Genomic DNA, 20,557 nt, shown 5'->3' with positions numbered 1-20,557 from the left:
ACCACGAGATCGGTAAATTAACCCATCGGTATGTCCCAACAGTATGTCAAACGTGGCGTGTGGGAAGAGAAGTGAAAAACTCAGTCTTATGTTAATAATAATGCGTTGAGCTTATCTAAAACTGTTTTAAATATACAAGGCGACTTTTGAGTGATAATTATGTTTCAAAATGTCTTACCCATTTCTATTAAGTTTATTACGATAGGTAATTTTCAAGTTCTGCATAACTTAAGGCGGCTTTTAACATTTATACCGCGGCGGTTATAGCAGCTAGGGGTACTCCTTGTACTTTTCGCCAAATAGCGCGAGGTACTGGTGCTAGAGGTCGTCGGGCGTGCGGTCGATGCCGATGAGGTCGTCGAAGAGCGAGTGGTCGGCGGGCGAGGAGCGCGGCTCGCGCAGCGCCGCGCGCGCGTGCCGCAGCACCGCGCGCGCCAGCTGCCCCACCGACCACTTGCGGTCCACCAGCACGCGCGCCAGTGTGTCGCACTGTAACATCGCACAATACATTGGTAGCTCGCATAAGCGACGGAATATTCTAATTCGTTGGCTAGCAGTATAGCACAGAAGGAATAACACCACCTAAAAAAGCGATGTTTAGTATTGACAAATGAGAAACCTCGTCTTTAACTTTGAAGTAGGTACCTAGGTTTCAAATGGTAGGTAGTAAGTTTGAGAAATATTTTCATTCCTCTGTTGTCGCGTCAGCATATTATAGGTAAAGAGTAACGTAGCTAACACGTATCACTACCGAAAAAAGTCCCCCGCGTCTGGATTTGTGTATGTGTCATGCGGTTTTCACCTACCAATAGTGATTATTGAGGAAGATTTAGGTATCATTTGTTAAGGTTTTATGTATCCGGGCGGGTAGTTACCTTGAAAAGTTTTTCATTGCCGTAGGTGTAGTATATGAGCGCGGGCACGCCGGCCACGCTGGCGGCCAGCCACTGCAGCAGCAGCTTGAGCTGCGGGTGTCCGCGCCGCTGCCGCCCGCAGCCCCAGTTGCCCGTCGCCACCGGCCGGCACGACCCGCCCGACACTATCTTGTGAGCCAACTGGCTTAGCTGCAGACAAGACAAACACATAGAAATCACAACTACAGAAAATCCCCGTGTGCGATTATACTCTTATTAGATGGCCATTTCTGTTTAAGTTCTACTCCATATGTTTGTGGTAGAATTGGGAATTTTCATACTGTTTCCACTTAGAACGAGCTTTTCCATTTTTACCGAAGAAAAAAAAATTACCCCATTTTTTTGGGTCAAATATTTGGTTACGTTTTCAATACAATCTATGACCGTAATAACAAAACTGACAAACAAAACCTTTTTCTCGTATTAGGATCGAAAGAGCTCGTGATTCTGAGCGGAAATAATAAAAATTCAAAAACATAAAATGCAACGGGGTAGGTATAACTTTACCATGTATAATTGTATATTCTGCAGGTCAGGTAGGTATCTCAGCAGCTGACTATACTTTGACTATCACTAAGTAAATAAAAGATAGCCTTGATCATGTTATAAATTGTGTAGGTACTGATAGTGAAATATACACTCGATATAGATTATTAATTTGTTTTAAAGAGAACATCGTCTTTCTGCATAAGTATTAGGGTAGAAATATGTTACCAGAACAGAAGGAAGACTTATAGGTACATACTTTAAACAGCATTTAATTAATAACTGTTACGTAGATGGGTAAGGTACGGTCTAGTTCACAAACACCTGTACAAACCAACGTTCCAAATACATCTCCACGACCTTATTGTCAGTGTCTTAGAGGCGTGTAAATATATCTTTGGAACGTTAGCTTGTAAAGATGTTTGTGAACTCGACTGTACCTTTCGACGGTAGGTGAGTAATAAATAGGGTAGGTAGCGTGTGGGACAAGAGTTTTGGTGCACATGCAAACAGTGGATAAGGACTTGTCAGCACTCGGCATGTAACAAAAGCGAAGCCTACTGTGGTAGGTAGGTAAGTACTGTGTCAGAACGAATCGTGTTACTGAAATGAAAGAACTGAAAATAACATTAGGCAACTGGTTCAGGTATGACTCGTTTATTGACAGCAAAGACGCAGAAAAAGCCTGACCTTCGGTTTTTTTAGCTTAATCGTCACCGGCTCACATTCTACGGTTTCTTCGATCGTTTCGACTATCATGTTTATCATCCAATTCAATTTTTTCTTCCTAACGTTCTGGTTCGACAGTTGCGTGGAGTTCGTCTCTGTCGAATTACTAACTGACGCCCATTTCTCTGCTTCTGTATCATCATCGGAGCACCTATTAGCCTCCACATTTTGCATTATCTTCTCCGGTATAGATTCTTTTATTTTGCGTCTCTGTTAAAACACATTTTAATTTTAAATCAGATTAGAAGGCATTGTCTGTCCTTTCGGGAGATGATAAAAAGAGTCAAGGTGTAGGTGAGAGGTCCACATGACTATCTACTTGATTGAATGGAGCATGTAGTTACGTGTAACCTACTTATATTAAACAAACATGCGACTGATGCAACGTCATTCGAAACCAGGGACTAAGCACTGGCCTGTGGTATCATTTGTGCATATTGACTTGTCAATTTAGTTCGCCTGTTTTTGGAGCCGACTTTAAAAGGTGGATCACATAAGTCAGCATGCAAGGCAACACCACGTTGTTACCCCTTTTGGTTCGAGGTTAGGTAGAAATTGTTACCTTTTTTCCTAGACAGACTATGATACCTACCAATATATTCGTACCGTAAAATGGGGTGAGTAGGGACAAAATTGACATTCAAACCTCGATAACATTTTATTTTTACATATGCAAACTGAATGGTGTATATAATAAGTGTTCCGGACATTTGTATTTTAGTTTTTATTTTATTTTACTGTATTACATCCTGCAAGCTAGATGCTGAGATTTTCTAATGGCTCCTCTACACGATGGGCCAGCGCCGGCCACTCCAATTTATGCGTTAGAGGGAGCAAGTGATATTGCTATCTCATTCTGCCGTATGGCTGCGTCCCTTGGAGTGGCCGGCGCTGGCCCATCGTGTAGAGGAGCCATAAGCTGGTAATATTACAAATTTAAGTGCCCAATCATACTAGGGACGAACTCACAGCTCGAAACACAATGATTTCCGAAAGCCGAGCGAGCCTTACCAACTGTGCGGCGAGCCGGTGGCGGTGGCGCGCCAGCTCGAGAGAGAGCGAGCGCGCAGCGAGCGCGAGGCGGCGCGGCGCGGCGCGGTCGCGTCCGTCACGCGGGTACAGCTCGGCCGCCTCCGCCTCGCCTGCCGCGCCCGCGCCCGTGCCTCCCGCTAGCGACTCGCTCAACGTCCGCTTCAACAGCGATCCCGCGAACCTTTAACGAATATGCAAACATTTTGTACGTAACTACTTAGTTGGATTTGCATAAGTTTTCATGCTTCCTGTTCGGTGAGATCATACTTTTGGAATTATAGCTGGTCAAGCAAACCTTGTCAGTAAAAAAAGGCGCAATATTCAAATTTTCTATGGGACGATATCCCATCGCGCCTACATTTTTCAAATTTGCCGCCTTTTTTACTGACAAGATCTGCTTGACCAAGTTTAGTTAGGTACCTTATGGTTCGTAAACGAAACTAATAAGTATGCGGATCAATACAATACCGAATCATAATCAAATTCAGTCATAATTATCAAGTAGGTATACACACATCATACACATACATATTTATAAGTTTACCTTATGACGGCTAAATCACGTGAGTCCATTTCTCGTTTATGTTCGCCACCGTCGTTATCAATAATAGGATCATTTAGCCAATTATTGAATTGTTCGTAGACTTCTTCTAGTTCAGACCTGAAACACAATCATATTAAAATTTAACCTCCTAAGTCCCTGTGTACAAATTTTTGTACATATTACAAAAAATATTTTAAACTTTCATTGAGTACTAAGGGTTCCAAATTCAAAAACAAAACAAATGCTTCTGGGTCTCAGGAGGTTAAAGGGCGTTTTCTAAAATAAATATCGAAAACCTGATTCTTTCAAATCTGAGGGCCTACCGCGAACCACGTTCGACGTATTGCCTCTCTGTCGCTCTTGTAAATTCGCCCGTAAGTGTGACAGGGAGGCAACACGTCGAACGTGGTTCGCGGTAGGCACTCTGGACGTTCTTGGGCCACTGGGCTCATTCTACTCAGAATCGACAGCATTCTCCATTCCGCCATTAAAAAAAGATGTCCCAAAATGTCCATTCCATTACGTCATGTTTTATTATGAGAAAAAATTTCACTTGTAGGTATGGACGTGACGTAGTGGAATGTACAATTTACAAATTTTTGGGACAAGTTTTTTTATCATCAGGATTGAATATGCTAGTGACCAAGATCTGTGAGAATCGGGTTTTCAATATTTATTTTAGAAAACGCCCTAAAACCATAAGTAGGAATAATAGTTTCTGATTTATAGTAGAGCTAAAATCTCCTAAGATACGAGAACTAACAGGTGAACAAATTTTGTCGTGAGGTGGGTTTGGTGGCGTGAATAAAGTTTACTTTTGTATCAGTGATATTGATATTACAGTAGCTACACACAGGTAGGTATTAGGTAATGTTGTATCAATTATATACTTATACGGCAAATAATGAGCAGTTTTCATTGAGTTTAATATTAACGTGCATTTAGAGATATTTTGGTGTGGGGGTAGATACTAACGTGTACTCCGTGCTGAAACTGTATTTAGAGCTATTTCCGGCCTCCTTCCGCCCCAAAGCACAGTGTCGTGGCGAGGGATTGCCATTGCTCGTTTCCTTTTCCGTTAATACGAATCCCACGGAACCTCCACGTTTGACTCTATAAAAAAAAATCTTATTAAAGTTGTGTACCTCCTACTATTCTGAACTATTATTCACTGTAATCCAACCTTTTATCAGGCACAGGGAATATTTCCACTATGATTTTAACTTTATGGCTCCTCTACACGATGGGCCAACGCCGGCCAGTCCAAGGGACGCAGCCATGTGGTAGAATGAGATATCAATAGAGTCGGACCAAAAAAAGTCTGCAGCGGATTTGAAAGCCCACGCAGTGCAAGTGTTGTTTATAAGTCATAATTTCATAGAAGATTGACGTTTAAAATAACACTTGCACTGCGTGAGCTATCAAATCCGCTGCAGACTTTTCTTGGTCTGACTCTATCACTTGCTGGATCTAACGCATAAATGCGTCCCTTGGGGTGGCCGGCGTTGGCCCATCGTGTAGAGGAGCCATTATAGGTACTTATAACGGCCTGATTCGATCGGACCATTTCATCAGATTGGCGAAAAATTGTCTCGTCTGGACTCCACTTTAATGCCTCCTTTTATATTTTTTTGATTGCTAAGTTATATAGCAACACCACTTGTATCGCGCACGCGCGCAAGTTTAAATCAGCCAATGAGCAGCATAGACTAGACAGTTGGTTTCATGTTGGTTTTTTAGTTTGCAAATTGTGCAATCAAAACCACAAAGATTTTGTCTCGATCTCGGTAATACCCCCGTAATGTCTAGTTTACTCTTTGTAATAATAAAATATACCTACTCAAAATGTTAATTAGGTAAAGGTGAAGTGATGCTACATGCAAGTAGGGTATGTTATTGAAGTTTAGTGATCGGCCTGACTTTCCTATTAGTTAAGTTTGTCAAAAGTGTGAACAAGACAGCTGAACAATATTGAAGATGTAAATACTTACGTACTGCACAGTGTACATGTAAGTATAGTCTGACTGTTAATATTTAGTTAAGTGGTTATGTTACGTTATAATTAGTACGTCCCACGGCCAGACATCATCTCATTGTTCAAGAGGGTTTGGGTTATAGACTCACGCTAGCTAACCTTGGAGTAATGAGTATGAGTATGGTACTCAGTGAACGAATGCGTTCTCTGATGGTACTCATGTCGGACAGTATGTAGGTACCTTATATCGTAGTGCCGTGTGGTGCCGGCATCAGAAAAGAATAGAACCGTGGGTGTCGTATAAGGCGACTAAGGGAAAACTGGCGACAGATATGCATATGAGCAAGGCTCGCCCGTATCCTTAGCGAGGTCCTTGCTCACAAGAGCTGTGCGCGCGCCACATCGAAAAAAACAAAATAACCTTATATCGTTGTCGTTGAGCTCGGCGCCGGAGATGCTGATGCCGACGGCGTAGCTGGAACTGTCGCTGGACCAGTCGCCGGTGCTCGAGGTGCAGGAGGGCTGCGCTTCCTGCAGCGCCTCCCGCAGTCGCCCCGCGAAGCTCTGCCGACGCTCCTCGGTCGACAGCTCTTTAGAATATTGGAATGAGTTGGGACGAGCACTCTCACCCCTTCCTTCGTCTTCGCTACCATCTGAAATTAAAACGTATAGCGCAACGTAAACGTAGCGTAGGTACACGTAGAGCTATGGGAATCAAATCTATAATTTGATTCCTATAGCTCTCCAACATACATGTATAGTATTGAACGGCTGTCGGGCACCTCATAAACAAAAATTGTAAGTACTTAGGTAGATCAGCCAGTCCGAACCGCGAGACGCAAGATTAGCTTGTTTTAGAAACTATATTCAATAGGGCATAAGAAAAACTGAGACGACTTCAACATACGCGTCAGAATGGCTGATATATACCAAATGCACCAATAAGTGTGCCAGCCTTATTTTATTGGAAGAATTAGCAATAATCTACTGTAGGTAAAGTAACCTAAGTACCTACTGACTTTTCAAAACGATAGCGCAGTGAAAAAAACATTACATTTTCCATAGTCGAAGCTATCATTGGCACTGTGGTATTCCTCGTCGCTGGAGTCGCAGCTGGAGTAGAGGCTGTCGTCCTGGTCCCGGCCCTGCGCGGGCGCACGCGTCACGGGCAGACACTCGCCCGACGAGCCCAGCACGATGAACCGGCCTCGCCGGTTGTTCAGCGTCGCACCGTCGGGTGACAGCCAACACTTTCGCTTTAATATTTCGACGCCTAAGGACAAAATATGGGTGAAACCAGACGACATATTTATGACTTATAGTTATACTTTCGGCGTGAAAAGTATTAGGATATCAATTGTAAAATGCTAGTGCTCACTTGGATCGTTCAGGTTGAGCGTGTTGGCGCAGTCACGGCGGTCGCGCGGCTGCGGCGAGGGGCTTCGGCTGTTGTAGCTGTTGAGCGTGCTGCACGACGATGCCTGTTTGATCACCACGCTTGCTTCTACTTCGGGTGGTGTGTGACTGAATGATTCCCCTAAACACGATAAATTTGTAATTTTTTTGTGGTTTGCATATTGTCATTGAGCAAGTGTTCTTCGAATTGAATGAAATCTATGGAAGACGGTTGATATATTGAGATGTTTTCAACCAAAAGGTACCACTTTGTCGATGTCGATAAGGTTGATTTCAAATTGAACCTTATTGACAAACAACAGGTTGGTTAAAAGGCACATTATACCTTCAGCTATGCTATAACAACTAACTATACATATTTTAAGAAAGTCGCAATAAATAGGTAAATAAAAATGAGTAACCTATTGGCGACAGCCTCCTCTCATGCCTCTGAGTGTCGCGAGATTGCATGGGAGATTGCTGGAAGGCGAGGAGACACTTGTTTAGTTCACGCAACACGTTGTCTTCTTCCCACTGGCTAAACGGCAACACGCTGTAGTCCTCGGCGTCCATCAAACACACCGTGACCTGTAATAGTATATTGTGTATTAAGGGTGGTAAACAAGAACTTATGAACGAGTGCGAGTCGGAGCCGAAGGCGAGGGCTTAATTAACACGAGTTCGTAATTCCTGTACCGCCCGTGGCACACACAATGGTTTTCATCACAATCATCGCACTTGTGAGGGAAAAAAGGGGAATAAATAAATCCGATGCAGAGCCTACGTGTAACGTGTACTTAATAACACCTTTAACGAGGCAGCACACAATTTGTTAGAGAATCTACTTACCGGTTTAGGTTCTTCTAACAATTCTACACTTGATTTGTTTTTCTTATCGGGAATTCTGCTAACCATTCTGACGTTTTCTACTTTTAACACCTCATTGTCTTCCAAAGCCTCTACTGATAACATGATAGGTAACAGTTCAGGCATCATGAACATAGACAGGGATTCCTGAAATTAAAAAACAAGAGTCAGACGGAGTGTGGAAAACGACCAAATTAGTAAAAGACAAAGACTCCATCAGCGACAGGGTGTTGCAACAGGTGGAACCGATTGACATTATTATGACTTCGATAATTTCTACTCTCTGTTAGTGGCATTTGATACATTACTGAAAGTTCAATGGTAGGTAGGTAGGTACACGTATTTGGTTTGTAACCTGTGAATCTCCGTCGATGAGTGTGTCACCGCCCACGCGGCTGGAGGCGAAGCAGATGCGGAGCGCGTCTTCGGCTTCACAGCGCTCAGGTCGGCCTTCGTGCCGCACCTGCCAATATACTTGTTGATAAGATACGCGTCAAATATTCTCTTGTGAGTGTAGCTACACTTAAAACGTTCCAATAATGGTAACTTTCTTAAAGTAGAACCCCTTTAGAAAGGCAAGCTAATAGCCATGCAGGAGGATTTAATAGTTATTTGTTTTACAAGGGGATAAAGTTGTTGTTTAACCGCACGTGCTAATAAGCCCGAGCAAGCGAAAGATTCGAGCCTAGCGAGTGGTTCGAAAAATGGAATCTTGAGCGTTGCGAGGGTTTCAAAGCACGAGGGTTAAACAGAATTTGCCCCCGAGTGAAACACAAAAATTTTCACCACACCAACCCGAAGAAAATATTAAGTAACTGTAAGACATCAAATAAAATCATTACTTATAACCAAATGAAAGTTATTAAATATGCATCATTCAAAATCATCATTTAAAAGTCAATTCTACCAGCAAACGTAAGAAAACACATAAAAATTTGCATTTGATTACTTTGCCTCACATGAGAATAAAATGCAACTTTGCTATCACTTTTTGAACATTTGGTGTATGACGAACCTGCAGTTTACACAGTGGAAGCGTGCACTCCAACCAGTCTTCGATAGTCAACCATTGCTTCGAGGTCATTACCTGAAATGTTTTAAGTAGGTACGTCAGATAATGTTAATTTGACATGGGCACTCTACTTAATAGCATAAGTACAGCGTAATTTTGGTACATGACCTATACTTATTGATTTATTTCATTTACTTATTTTCGGGTTCTCGATTTGTTTAAACAGTTTATCATATACTTAGAAAATGTGTTACCTGTCGGCTTATCTTGATAGATCCTTCATTATTATTCTTATCTAACCACTCAAAATAATGGAGTAAACTTTTTAACTTATTTATTTGTGATTTTCTGAAAAAAAAGTTTAAAACTTTATAATGTATAAGGTAATCGGTAAAAAAAATACTAATAAAACAATAATGTCCTTAAACAATAATACCTGTGTAAATTCTTAAAAAAGTGAGTAAAGTTGAAGTCTTGTAAAGTTGGATGCGTCTTGAGCGTTCTTTTGGGAAGGGTCGAGAAGAAAGCATGAGCAACCAGAGATGATACGAAATTGTAATCTAATTCAGTCACGTCACCTGTAAGTAATTATTATTAAGAAGACTTATTGGAGTGTACGTATAGTTTGACAAGATTTTCATTTACAGACTTATGGATAAGCCACTAGCCGCGACGGGTCTCAAAATTAATAATACGTTTTTGGTACTACATGGTACTACTCAACTCAAATTAATACAAGCTTTAATAAGGGGAAAATAATTATATTGAGATACTAACTCTGCTGTTGCAAACTAAACATTAATCCTTTGGGCGGTCGCCAACGTTTCAAATGCAACGCCCTGTTTACCATTATTCTAATGGTATTGTCTAGGAAGTGTCGACAGTCCTCTGCTCCCATTTCTTCAGTAAGGAACTGTTCTAATCCTTTCATTAAGTCAGGATCATTGATATCGTCTTCTGGGTCTATGCCAATGCTGAAAAGAAAAACATATTATTTTTGTATTAATTCGATTAGGTACGGACCTAGGGACAGTAGGGAGTTATCATCGCAAAATGACCTATTAATCGAGTCGAACCAAGGGATGAAATAGATGCTTTCACCCAAGTTAAACACTATTTTTTTTAAATATGGACACGGACAATGTGACAATATTATCCCACACATTAAGGTAGTGTGTAGGTACATCTTATTGGCACTTTGTACGTGTCCGTATTTAATAAGTACCTACCTTGACTGTACAGCTGAGTATAATAGCACAAGGGCAATAGGCATGCACAATATACACGTGTCATTTTTGGGCTCAGTTATTAGGCTTGCATAGTTATTCTAGTTCGTTGGTTTTAAATTATACGCACTTGCACATGTCGTGAATTTTTAGCATGCTGGCAGCGAGCTTCGTCGGGGACGAAGCCAGCAGCAGGTGCTTCAGGTGCCGCTGCACCGAGGTCCACCACGGCAGGTCGCAGGGGAGCATGACGAGCGCCATCCTGATATTATAATAGTATGTTATGTATACATTATGATCACACATCGGGGTTTTTGGTGCGGGAATGATTTCGTTTATTTATAACATTGTTTTTTTTTGTAAAATAATGACCAAACTATGAATTAAAAATAGGTATCTACTTAGGGAGCTCAAAATGTGTTTAGAAATGTTATAATAGTGGGTATCGGTTTTTAAAGTTTGTACCTATTTTTTCGATACCTAGTGTAAACATTCCCGCACCGAAAACCCCGATGTATGATTATGATACAATGCAAGTGCTCTACGTTGGTTAGCTCAATGAAGGCGATATTGTCGGCGAAAAAGCCGACGTGTGTTCTGTGTAATGACTATTATAGATCAATGCACATGTGTTTCATACGACGTTTTCAACACACTTGCGAGGAAACACTTAAACAAAAAATAGATCAGGGTTGAACTGTATAAAATTGTCCTATAATATTTAAAATATAGGTATGTATTTATATTAAAACAGTATAAAAGTAGGTACCTACACGAAAAAAAGGGTCTGTCGGATTAGGTATCATACATTACCGCACAAGTTTGATAATTACAAATATTATAATGAATAAAGCACACGGGTGCCGGATCATGGATCTATCTAGGATCATGATATGAGCCTAAAAGTGGTTCAATAAGTTCCACGTTACTTCTATTACAGGAATATGACAACACAAGATACAAGTGCGAAATGTAGGAAATACGCGACGAGTGACAATAGGTAAATTAAAATACGACCGAGGTGAATGTTATACAGGATGGTCCAAACCTTGACGTCCAAAAATTTTTTTTAGATTCCTCACGTCGTGGGCTATCAGAATAACCCCCAAATCGCGAAAAAAAAATTACCCTTCCATAGAAAGTGGACCACAGCCAAAATGTATGAAAGCCAAATTTTTTTTTTCGCGATTTCGTGGTTGGTCCCAAGTCCCATAGTCAAATTTGCTCAGTATAATCCCAAAACCTCCCTGGCAACGGGAATGCAGTTATTTTTTAGCCACCCTGTATGGGAACCCCGGAATTTCATAACAAAAGTTAAAAGTTTAAAAAATCATAACTCGAAAACTACGAAAAATCGGCTAACATACATGGGGTATATTCTGATAGCCCACGACGTGTGGAATCTAAAAAAAATTTTTGGACGTCAAGGTTTGGACCACCCTGTATATAAAACTAGCGACCCGCCCCGGCTTGGCACGGGTTAACAAATTATACATAAACCTTCCTCTTGAATCACTCTATCTATTAAAAAAACAACACCAAAATCCGTTGCGTAGTTTTAAAGATCTAAGCATACATACAGACAGACAGACAGCGGGAAGCGACTTTGTTTTATACTATGTAGTGATGATGATAATGATTTATTGACACAGAGTTGTGAATTACCTATTCGCACATGTATCGTTTAACGTTTTACAGTACATCTGCGACACCAGTACCGGTACCATAATAAGTCCTACAATACGTAACTATACTTGGTCAACCAGATCTTGACAGTAGAAAAAGGCGGCAAATTTGAAAAATGTAGGCGCGAAGGGATATCGTCCCATAGAAAATTTGAATTTCGCGCCTTTTTTTACTGACAAGATTTGGTTGCCCAGCTATATTATATGTCAAAAATTTAAAGGGCCATATGTACTTTAAAACGTTTTACAGTACATAGGTATATATGACCCTTTAAATTTTCGACGTAAAGTGCTAATTACCACACTAGTGCGGTAAAGTAGTAAAATAAAACTATGTGACAAAGACCAAAGAATCAGTAGATAGCACAATTTAGTTATTTACAGTACATATACTACTACTTTTCCACACTAGTGCGTAAAATAGCACTTTTCGTGCGTATGTCGAAATCGAAAAAATATTTATAAATATAGGTACTTACTGATCTATACAAAAAGACAAATTAGTCAAAGGACTGTCTCATTTCAAACATAGCCAAAGAGAATCATACTATCCTTGTCTTACACTAGTACTAGCACCCAAAAGAAAAGGATGAGTATAGTTTTTAGGGTTCCGTAGCCAAATGGCAAAAAACGGAACCCTTATGGATTCGTCATGTCTGTCTGTCTGTCCGTCTGTCAGTCCGTCCGTATGTCACAGCCACTTTTCTCCGAAACTATAAGAACTATACTGTTGAAACTTGGTAAGTAGATGTATTCTGTGAACCGCATTAAGATTTTCAGACAAAAATAGAAAAAAAACATTAAATTTTTGGGGTTCCCCATACTTCGAACTGAAACTCAAAAATTTTTTTTTCATCAAACCCATACGTGTGGGGTATCTATGGATAGGTCTTCAAAAATGATATTGAGGTTTCTAATATCATTTTTTTCTAAATTGAATAGTTTGCGCGAGAGACACTTCCAAAGTGGTAAAATGTGTCCCCCCCCCTGTAACTTCTAAAATAAGAGAATGATAAAACTAAAAAAAAATATATGATGTACATTACCATGTAAACTTCCACCGAAAATTGGTTTGAACGAGATCTAGTAAGTAGTTTTTTTTTAATACATCATAAATCGCCTAAATACCCTTCATGGGCGAGTCCGACTCGCACTTGGCCGCTTTTTTTTGTTCGTATTTACTGACAATTTGGTTTGACCAACTATAATTCCCCTAGTGAAGGCGCCACTGGACGGTCGACCCAGTCTTAAATCATACGAATTATTAGATATTCAGTTGAATTACCTAGCTAATAATGTTATGTGCTTTTTATTTTTTCCTGCTCCCGTGTTTAACCATGTAGAATAATTACATACCTGTGGTAAATTAATTACTCAAAAATAACATATTTGTACGAGTACTTAATATTATTTGGCAGCGCGGCATCCCTGTGGACATGGTAGGTCTTTAGTAAGTAGATACGAAATAATAATAGTTCACCCCAGGCAGAGTTGATTCGTTTTTAGACTAGCAGCCGTGTTCGTAGCGTTCGGTTAGCGACGCATTACGTTAGTCTTCTCGAACACGCGTCGACGCTACAGTTGTCAAAATGATCGCTTTCCACTTTGACATTTCAAGTGAAGTGTTTTGAAGTTTGTACCTCACTGTACTTTGAACTCGCACAAAATTCAAATGTTATTACGCTCGAGTTGAGTGGTGAAATTTAAATGATTGTGTCGTTTGTTAACAATATTAAAAACTGTGATATCGACATCAAGTAAACGAAATTAATTCCGTGGTTTTTGGCGTTGACCCAAGATACAAGGAATAAATATTATATTCATGCTGTAAGTTTCGTGAGGACCTCATTTTCTCTTATCTACAATTCTATATAACTGATAATACTGCTGCAAATACTTTTATGATTAAAGTAATTGTTGATTTCTGTGTTGTCAAGGTCTAATTGAGACAAATACCATTGTTGTGTCACATTAAGGTTATTTCAAAATCATGATACTCAAAGGCAAATTATTGAAGGCGCTAATTTTGGGTGCTCCAGCATCGGGAAAAGGTACTATTTCATCTCGTATAGTAAAAAAATACAACATTGCACATGTGTCCAGTGGAGACAAATTGAGAGAACATATAGAGCATCAGACAGACTTGGGGAAAGAAGTGAAAAAATATTTAAATGAGGGAAAATTAGTTCCAGATGATTTAATAATAAAGTTTATGATAACTGAACTTAAAAAAGTTGACAATAAACCATGGTTATTAGATGGCTTTCCCAGGACGGTCGCACAGGCAAATGCTTTATGGAAAACTCAACCCGTTGATGTAGTGCTCAACCTGGTGGTGCCGTTTGATGTGATCATTGACAGGGTCAAAAACCGCTGGGTGCATTTGTCTTCAGGAAGAGTCTACAATATTGGGTTCAATACACCAAAACATCCCGGTAAAGATGATATCACAAATGAAGACTTAGTTCAACGTCCTGATGACAGGCCAGAGGCAGTGAGACAACGTCTTGAAATATACGATGGTATTACTCGGCCGGTTATTGATTTTTATAAAGAAAAGGGAATCCTTAAAGAATTTGAAGGGCGAACTTCTGATGAAATTTGGCCTAAGGTAGTGGCCTATTTGGATCCTATATTTAGCAAGAAGTAGTGCTCTACAGGACTAGAAGATAGCTTTAAAAATTGGTGCTAGAATTTTTTGGAAAGTTTTGTAAAGTAGGTTTAAGTAAAACTGGAATCTTTGTTGTTGTTTGTATTTAAAGAGAAGCCATCATCAATAAAATTAGATTTAGATGAAAAAAAAAACCATGTCTGCTAATTTGATATGATATGATTGGTTGACATGACATACGTTAGATTAGTAAAGACTGCTCTAGCTAGTATAATAAAGTTTGTGGAAGTATAATAAAAAAAAACATGTAAAAATATTTATAAAACTTAATAGGTAGTACATAGTTTTGTACAACTTACATTTAATCAAGTATTCTCAAATCTGTCTTCCACATTTGTAGTTAATTATAGTCAATATACATGTGTACTTATATTTGATTCGTTTTAGACAGCAGAAGTATTTTAATATTTTGCAGTGAATTGCGTCAATGTTTACTTTTTAAGCATACATGGCAGTATACAAATACAATGTTTATTACTTTATCAGTTAGTTGTTTAAGTCATAGTCAATGTAACCAAATTATCTTAGACAATTTTATCATTATTATATTGCTGTTGAGTGTGAAGCATTTCGTTTTCATTTGTTTATTCACTTTGTCTTAAATAATAACATGTTGACTATAAAGGACTATGCGTCAAAATGGCCCCAAAACCAACAGAGTTGAGAGTTAGGTTATTAGATAGGTATTTCTCTATACTTCATTTCGTTCTATGGGCACCAAGCGGAATTCCATTGCAGAACTGAGATATTGGTATTTTAGTGAAGAAGAATACGTTTTTGAGTGTTAAAAGTGTTGGGATTATACTAAGCAACTTTTACTATGGGACCGACCCCGGAATCGCGAAAAAAATTACCCTCCCATAGAAAGTGGACCAGCTAAAATGTATGAAACAGGCATTTTTTTTTCGCGATTTCGGGGTTGGTCCCATAGTAAAAGTTGCTCAATCTAATTCCAAAACCTCCCTGGCAACGGGAATGCAGTCATGTTTTAGCCATCCTGTATATAATAATATAACCCCGCTGACCCTATTTACTTAATATCACAAAGAAACTTAATTTTTTGTTTTAAATATGATTATTAGGGGCGAAAAAAGTCAGGCATACGTGTTGGAGTTAGTAGCTCCTCCTAATTTGAAGTTTGTATGATTGCTAGGGCTGGGGAAATTTCAACAAAAATGAAACTTGTACGACATGATAAGACTTATGTCGATTTAGCCAAAATTGTTTTTTTCGCCATCTAGTGAGTTCAAGCGTATCTAATAAGAAACATCAGCGCGTATATCTCAGATTTTCAATCGTAAGAAAAAAACCATTTGCCTTTGATTGCTGAAACTAAAAGCAATCGCTGCTTTGTCGATGAATTTATCAATTTTCTCCTTTGTTTGAGAAAAACGCTAATTGACCGAATTAGCTACATTGACACATTATCTTTTTCACACCTCCTATTCGGAAAAGAGCTTCTTCCCTGCTAGGAGGGATCAGGGAGGGGGGCATTTTTTTAGCTTAAATAATCTGTTTAAGCATCAGATTGTGTCAACACTAAGATTTTTTTATTTTCCTCATAGTTGATGTGAAAAGTAGTATGTGTCGCACTGTATCAAAATTATTTCGTCTTGGGCGTTAACACTTGAATCACTACGTTCTATTGTAGAATCCATCGCTTCATTCAGGATTCAATGTACGCCCTTGACGGAAATACATATATAATTTTGATCCCTTGTAACACAAACTACTATTTCCCCACAACCCGCTCGTAGAGTTTCCTTATACTTTGAAAACGATGGGCAAAGTTGTAGCTTAGCTTGCAGCTTGGCTACTAAGTGATGTTTTTGGTTGATAAATAATTCATAACGGTGTAGAATTGTAGAGAAATTATTCTTCCGGTAATTATACATACTTCGTTTTTAGGGTTCCGTACCAAAAAGATAAAAAAGGAACACTTATGGTGCGACTTCGTCTGTCATATCGCTAAATATTTTGAGAACTACTTATAAGCTACCGAATGGAAAATTACCAATATTAAAAGGGGCCAAAATTTCAAAGACTGGATACTAGGTCAAGTGAGGTATCATTTGGGAGAGTTTAAATTGAACATTCCAAAACAAAAAAAAGATTTATAAAGGACAATGTGAAATAATAATCCCCCTTCCCCCACCATATCCTCCGAAGCTTACCAAAAAAAATTTTAAATTTTTTACTTAACATTAAAATTATCATAAATATAACCTACTTACAGGAAAAATATAATCACATCTAGATAACTTTTTTTAAATATCAATAAACATTATCCATTGCAAGTTAATTCCCTTTGCAGATGTTTATTATATTTATTGGAATTACTACAAGAATACCTACACTAAAAACACCTTCTTTCAAATAAACAAAAATTATTGAAATCGGTTCACATGATAAAGAAATGTAACCTTATCCTCCTATCCTTGTAAAAGCAACTTACATTCAGCGCACAAATTAGTTAGCTAATTCGCCTATAGGTGGCGCTCTACACAATTATGCTTAGTAGGTATACTTCAGGTCAAGTCTTTTCTGTTTTATAGTTACACGAGATAAAAGTTTGTACGGAACCCTCGGTGCGCGAGTTGAACGAACTCGCACTTGACCGGTTTTTATTTTAGTATTAGAAAGAACTTAGCAGAAGTAATCTTGTGGTTCCAACTCGGGCACTATTTCCGGTAAAATTTTGAATATCATGCTAAAAAAAAATGTAGGTACATATAGTAATACATCAATAGGTATTAGGTATACAATTTTCTTGAAAGCAATAACTTTTGCTGGCGCATGCTACATTATAGGTATACTATATATATGTATGTACTTACTTATTTCGAGGCAATAACCGCGAATGTTGAATAATAGAAACGCATATTATCGTACCTATTGCTGGATTATTTCAAGACCGATGGAGATGGAGATAGATAGATCTTAAATTTCGGTATTCGTGGTAAATCCCCCATTTCCTACACGAGAAAGCTTGTTTATATGCAATAGCAGGTAGGCAGGTACAGGTACTAATTGATTCTGATATGTCTATGACTTCACTCGCAGCTCATTAACTGACTAATCATAAAAATTGGGCAGACGTTACCATATGGTAACTATAAATGATTCCGATGCAGCGATTTTTATTTCCGGACTTCGTGATCTGTACTCACCTGTCGAGTTTTACTCTGGGGAGTCAGTAAACATTATACACTAGAACCACTATAAATTCACAACCGCGTCGCGACACTCCTTTTTACGCACTTTTTTCATTGTCTTTAAACGATTCGTCCACAGAGTTTACTTTGCAAATCAACATGTTATTTCTTTCTTATACCTAGACAGAAATAGTGTAGTGAGTGAAAACGCGAGCCGGCCGCGGGCGGGCTTGAGCGCGCAAACCCCAGTTATTTATAGCCGCGTTCATGCATCGATGCTGAAATTAGATTGTAAATACAATTTTTGGGTTACAGGAGTCGTAGTCCTCAATCCTCATTCCCATCCAGCGAGGCAAAGTTCTTCCTCCTTTACTCATTCCTCCTCATCGCCCATTGAAATAAAAAATAACTAAGTGTAGTTAAACGTATTTTTATTGTGCCCAGGATTTTGTAAAGGTATTAGATGGAACTAGTTTGCGTCATGTATAAAGGCCACGGTCAGAAGTTATCTAGCGATAAATTTGTTTTAATAATATGTTTTGTTGTATTTATGCTTAAAGAAAGAAACTAAAGGAAAGTAACACTTTTAGATATACATATTACAAGTTCGTAATAACGCTTATAAATAAATAAATAAATAAATGTAAATACCTAATATCAAACGAAACTCTATCTACACACAGCTACTAGGTACCTAGTTGTTGACACGACATATTTATTACATGTTAAATTTCAACAGTAATTAATAAAACTTATTTCGTTATAAGTAATTTTGATCACTGTATTAAACAACAGTTATTGTCAACACCTAATACATAGGTAGGTATTTACTACAAAATAGTTTCAAAAGATTAGAGTTTCAAAAATTTGAGAAAGAAGTAAGTGAATGTAACTCTTACCAACACATTGGATAACTTTATATGCCCGTAAGTAGGTATAGGCCCTAAATACACAATATTTAAAACAAATATTTACCGGTTCGAAAACGAATATAAGAACACGTTTCATTAAGTAAATACTAAAATGATCACTTACTTAAAACTTGAAAACGGAGAGAGGAGGTCTGTATTAAAACTTTTCAGTAATACTTTCTTGTTAATATAGCTAGAAGATGTGATAATTGCAGGTTATTTTGCTCGTAGTACATAGTGTTATTGAAGAGCAACGCGTGTGATTCGGTTAGCGAAGCGGGCCGTACTGACGTCGTCGAGTCGACTTTCACTAGGGGATGGCTACAACTACCCTTGCCCTGGCGGCGGCTGAGCGCCCTCCACCCTCGCAGTGACGTCACTCGCGCCGCGTCACGACCTACGATGCCGGCGACGCAAACACCCAGCGTACTCACTAGAATCCACCGCACGTCAACTATACTACTGCTTACATATCTAATACGTCACCAGATTGCAAAAATCATTGGTTCAGGTACCTACCTACAATTTTAGAAGGTAGATCTGCAGGCGGTTGATGAAAGTTGTTGCGCGATGGTTTTTTAGTAGAAGGCAGCTCAGTATTAGAACGATCTAGTTTCAGTTGTTAATTTTACATAACCACACTACCTACTTATACAAACTAGACACATGTTACCTGCAAGCCTTACTTTGTAGTTAACTATTGTTATTTCTTACCGACGTCCTCAGTTTAGTAGACCTACATTTAGGCGATGGGATTGGAGCACGCACGTAGGTATCTCGAATTTCCATATCCCTTCCTCTTAGAGTTTTCCTAGCTGTACGTACGTAAGTTCCGTCAAACTTATCGGAACCAGCTGAGACTTGATCCCATTCCTGGCCTGCCTCTCTGGCCTTGACCTAACTATTTAATTTGCCAGACGCCCGGATACCTATAGTAATAAGGACAGTGCTTATAGCTCACTAAAGGGTTTTCGTTGCTCTAAAAAAATTTATTGTACTTGTCATTATATTTTCCTGGGCTAGCTTTTAGTCGAAACTAAATTAAGAACTAACAGTATATAATTAATTCTAGTTGTGGCTATTGGTTAAGAGGAAAAAATTAAATTGATTTAGGTACCTACTCGTAAATGAAGTTTGTCTGTATTATCTAGTGGCTACTTTGCGTTTTATGTATCTACCTACTTATTATATTAACCGTTTTTAGGGTTCCGTACCCAAAGGGTAAAAACGGGACCCTATTACTAAGACTCCTCAACTCAATTTATAATCATTGACTTAAGTCGTAAAGACGGGCACTACGAAACGAGCCAGTTCGTTGGTGCACAAATCGCGTTTATGCACATTTTCGTTGGTGCGCATGTTCGCTTGGCATTAAATGAACGGGCCTCTTAACTTTTGAAATATTTGATATGAATTAGAATCCAACTAAATATCGTTATAATTATGCTTTTCGGTACAAGTATGATGGGTGCAGCCATTACCCATAACAAATGTTTTATCGGAAGGATTTGTATGAAAATTAAATATAATTTATATTTCGTTTAATATGCACCTACCGTAAACAAACAGAAAAATAAAAGCGGAGTAAAACTTTTTTTCTATTTGCAAACTTCCAATTCTTGTATGATTCCTCTATAAACTCTATATAATTATCTAATTTGAATGATATTTAAAACAAGCAACAACGGTTTCACTCCGGGAGTGCCGATAGAAGTGAAAACTCACCTCACTATGTTACCGACGCCCGGTAACACGATACATACGTTTAGCGGAGGTATTCTATTTATTTATTATATACTATTATCATTCTCAAATAAGATCACACTTTTTCATTGACATGTTTATTTACATACTGCCATGACAACGTCAAATTATTTGAACATAGGTAAAGAGTCTTGAAAAGGAGTCCGCAACATAAATGTCAAATAACATTGAGTTTTTCTTTATTGATTTAA

At 38.7% G+C, this 20,557-nt stretch overlaps 2 protein-coding genes across 3 annotated transcripts; one reads left to right on the top strand and one right to left on the bottom strand.

Annotated features, from left to right (window-relative positions):
- Positions 1-244: 244 nt before the first annotated feature.
- Positions 245-19,043, bottom strand: LOC134660988 (uncharacterized). Of its 2 annotated transcripts, none has more exons than XM_063516875.1 (17): positions 18,727-19,043; positions 10,311-10,442; positions 9,732-9,928; positions 9,391-9,532; positions 9,209-9,302; positions 8,958-9,029; positions 8,298-8,405; positions 7,925-8,089; positions 7,498-7,663; positions 7,059-7,217; positions 6,735-6,953; positions 6,102-6,333; positions 4,681-4,818; positions 3,706-3,822; positions 3,141-3,342; positions 876-1,064; positions 245-489 (listed from the first exon to the last, which is right to left on the bottom strand). In XM_063516875.1, exons 2-17 carry the CDS (start codon positions 10,439-10,441, stop codon positions 319-321), a joined length of 2,502 nt encoding a protein of 833 aa, XP_063372945.1. In that variant the 5' UTR covers position 10,442; positions 18,727-19,043; the 3' UTR covers positions 245-318. The 2 variants fall into 2 exon arrangements, with proteins under 2 accessions (XP_063372945.1, XP_063372947.1); XM_063516877.1 differs by lacking the exon at positions 18,727-19,043 and adding an exon at positions 17,707-17,851.
- On the top strand, positions 13,515-14,663 carry LOC134660977 (GTP:AMP phosphotransferase AK3, mitochondrial). Its single transcript, XM_063516864.1, has one exon. It carries the CDS (start codon positions 13,856-13,858, stop codon positions 14,513-14,515), a length of 660 nt encoding a protein of 219 aa, XP_063372934.1. The 5' UTR covers positions 13,515-13,855; the 3' UTR covers positions 14,516-14,663.
- Positions 19,044-20,557: the final 1,514 nt, after the last annotated feature.

Source organism: Cydia amplana, chromosome Z (assembly GCF_948474715.1).
Source record: "Cydia amplana chromosome Z, ilCydAmpl1.1, whole genome shotgun sequence".
Taxonomy (NCBI): Eukaryota; Metazoa; Arthropoda; class Insecta; order Lepidoptera; family Tortricidae; genus Cydia; species Cydia amplana.
The sequence above is the reverse complement of the archived record's forward strand: the minus strand, read 5'-3'. Positions and strand labels throughout refer to the sequence as shown.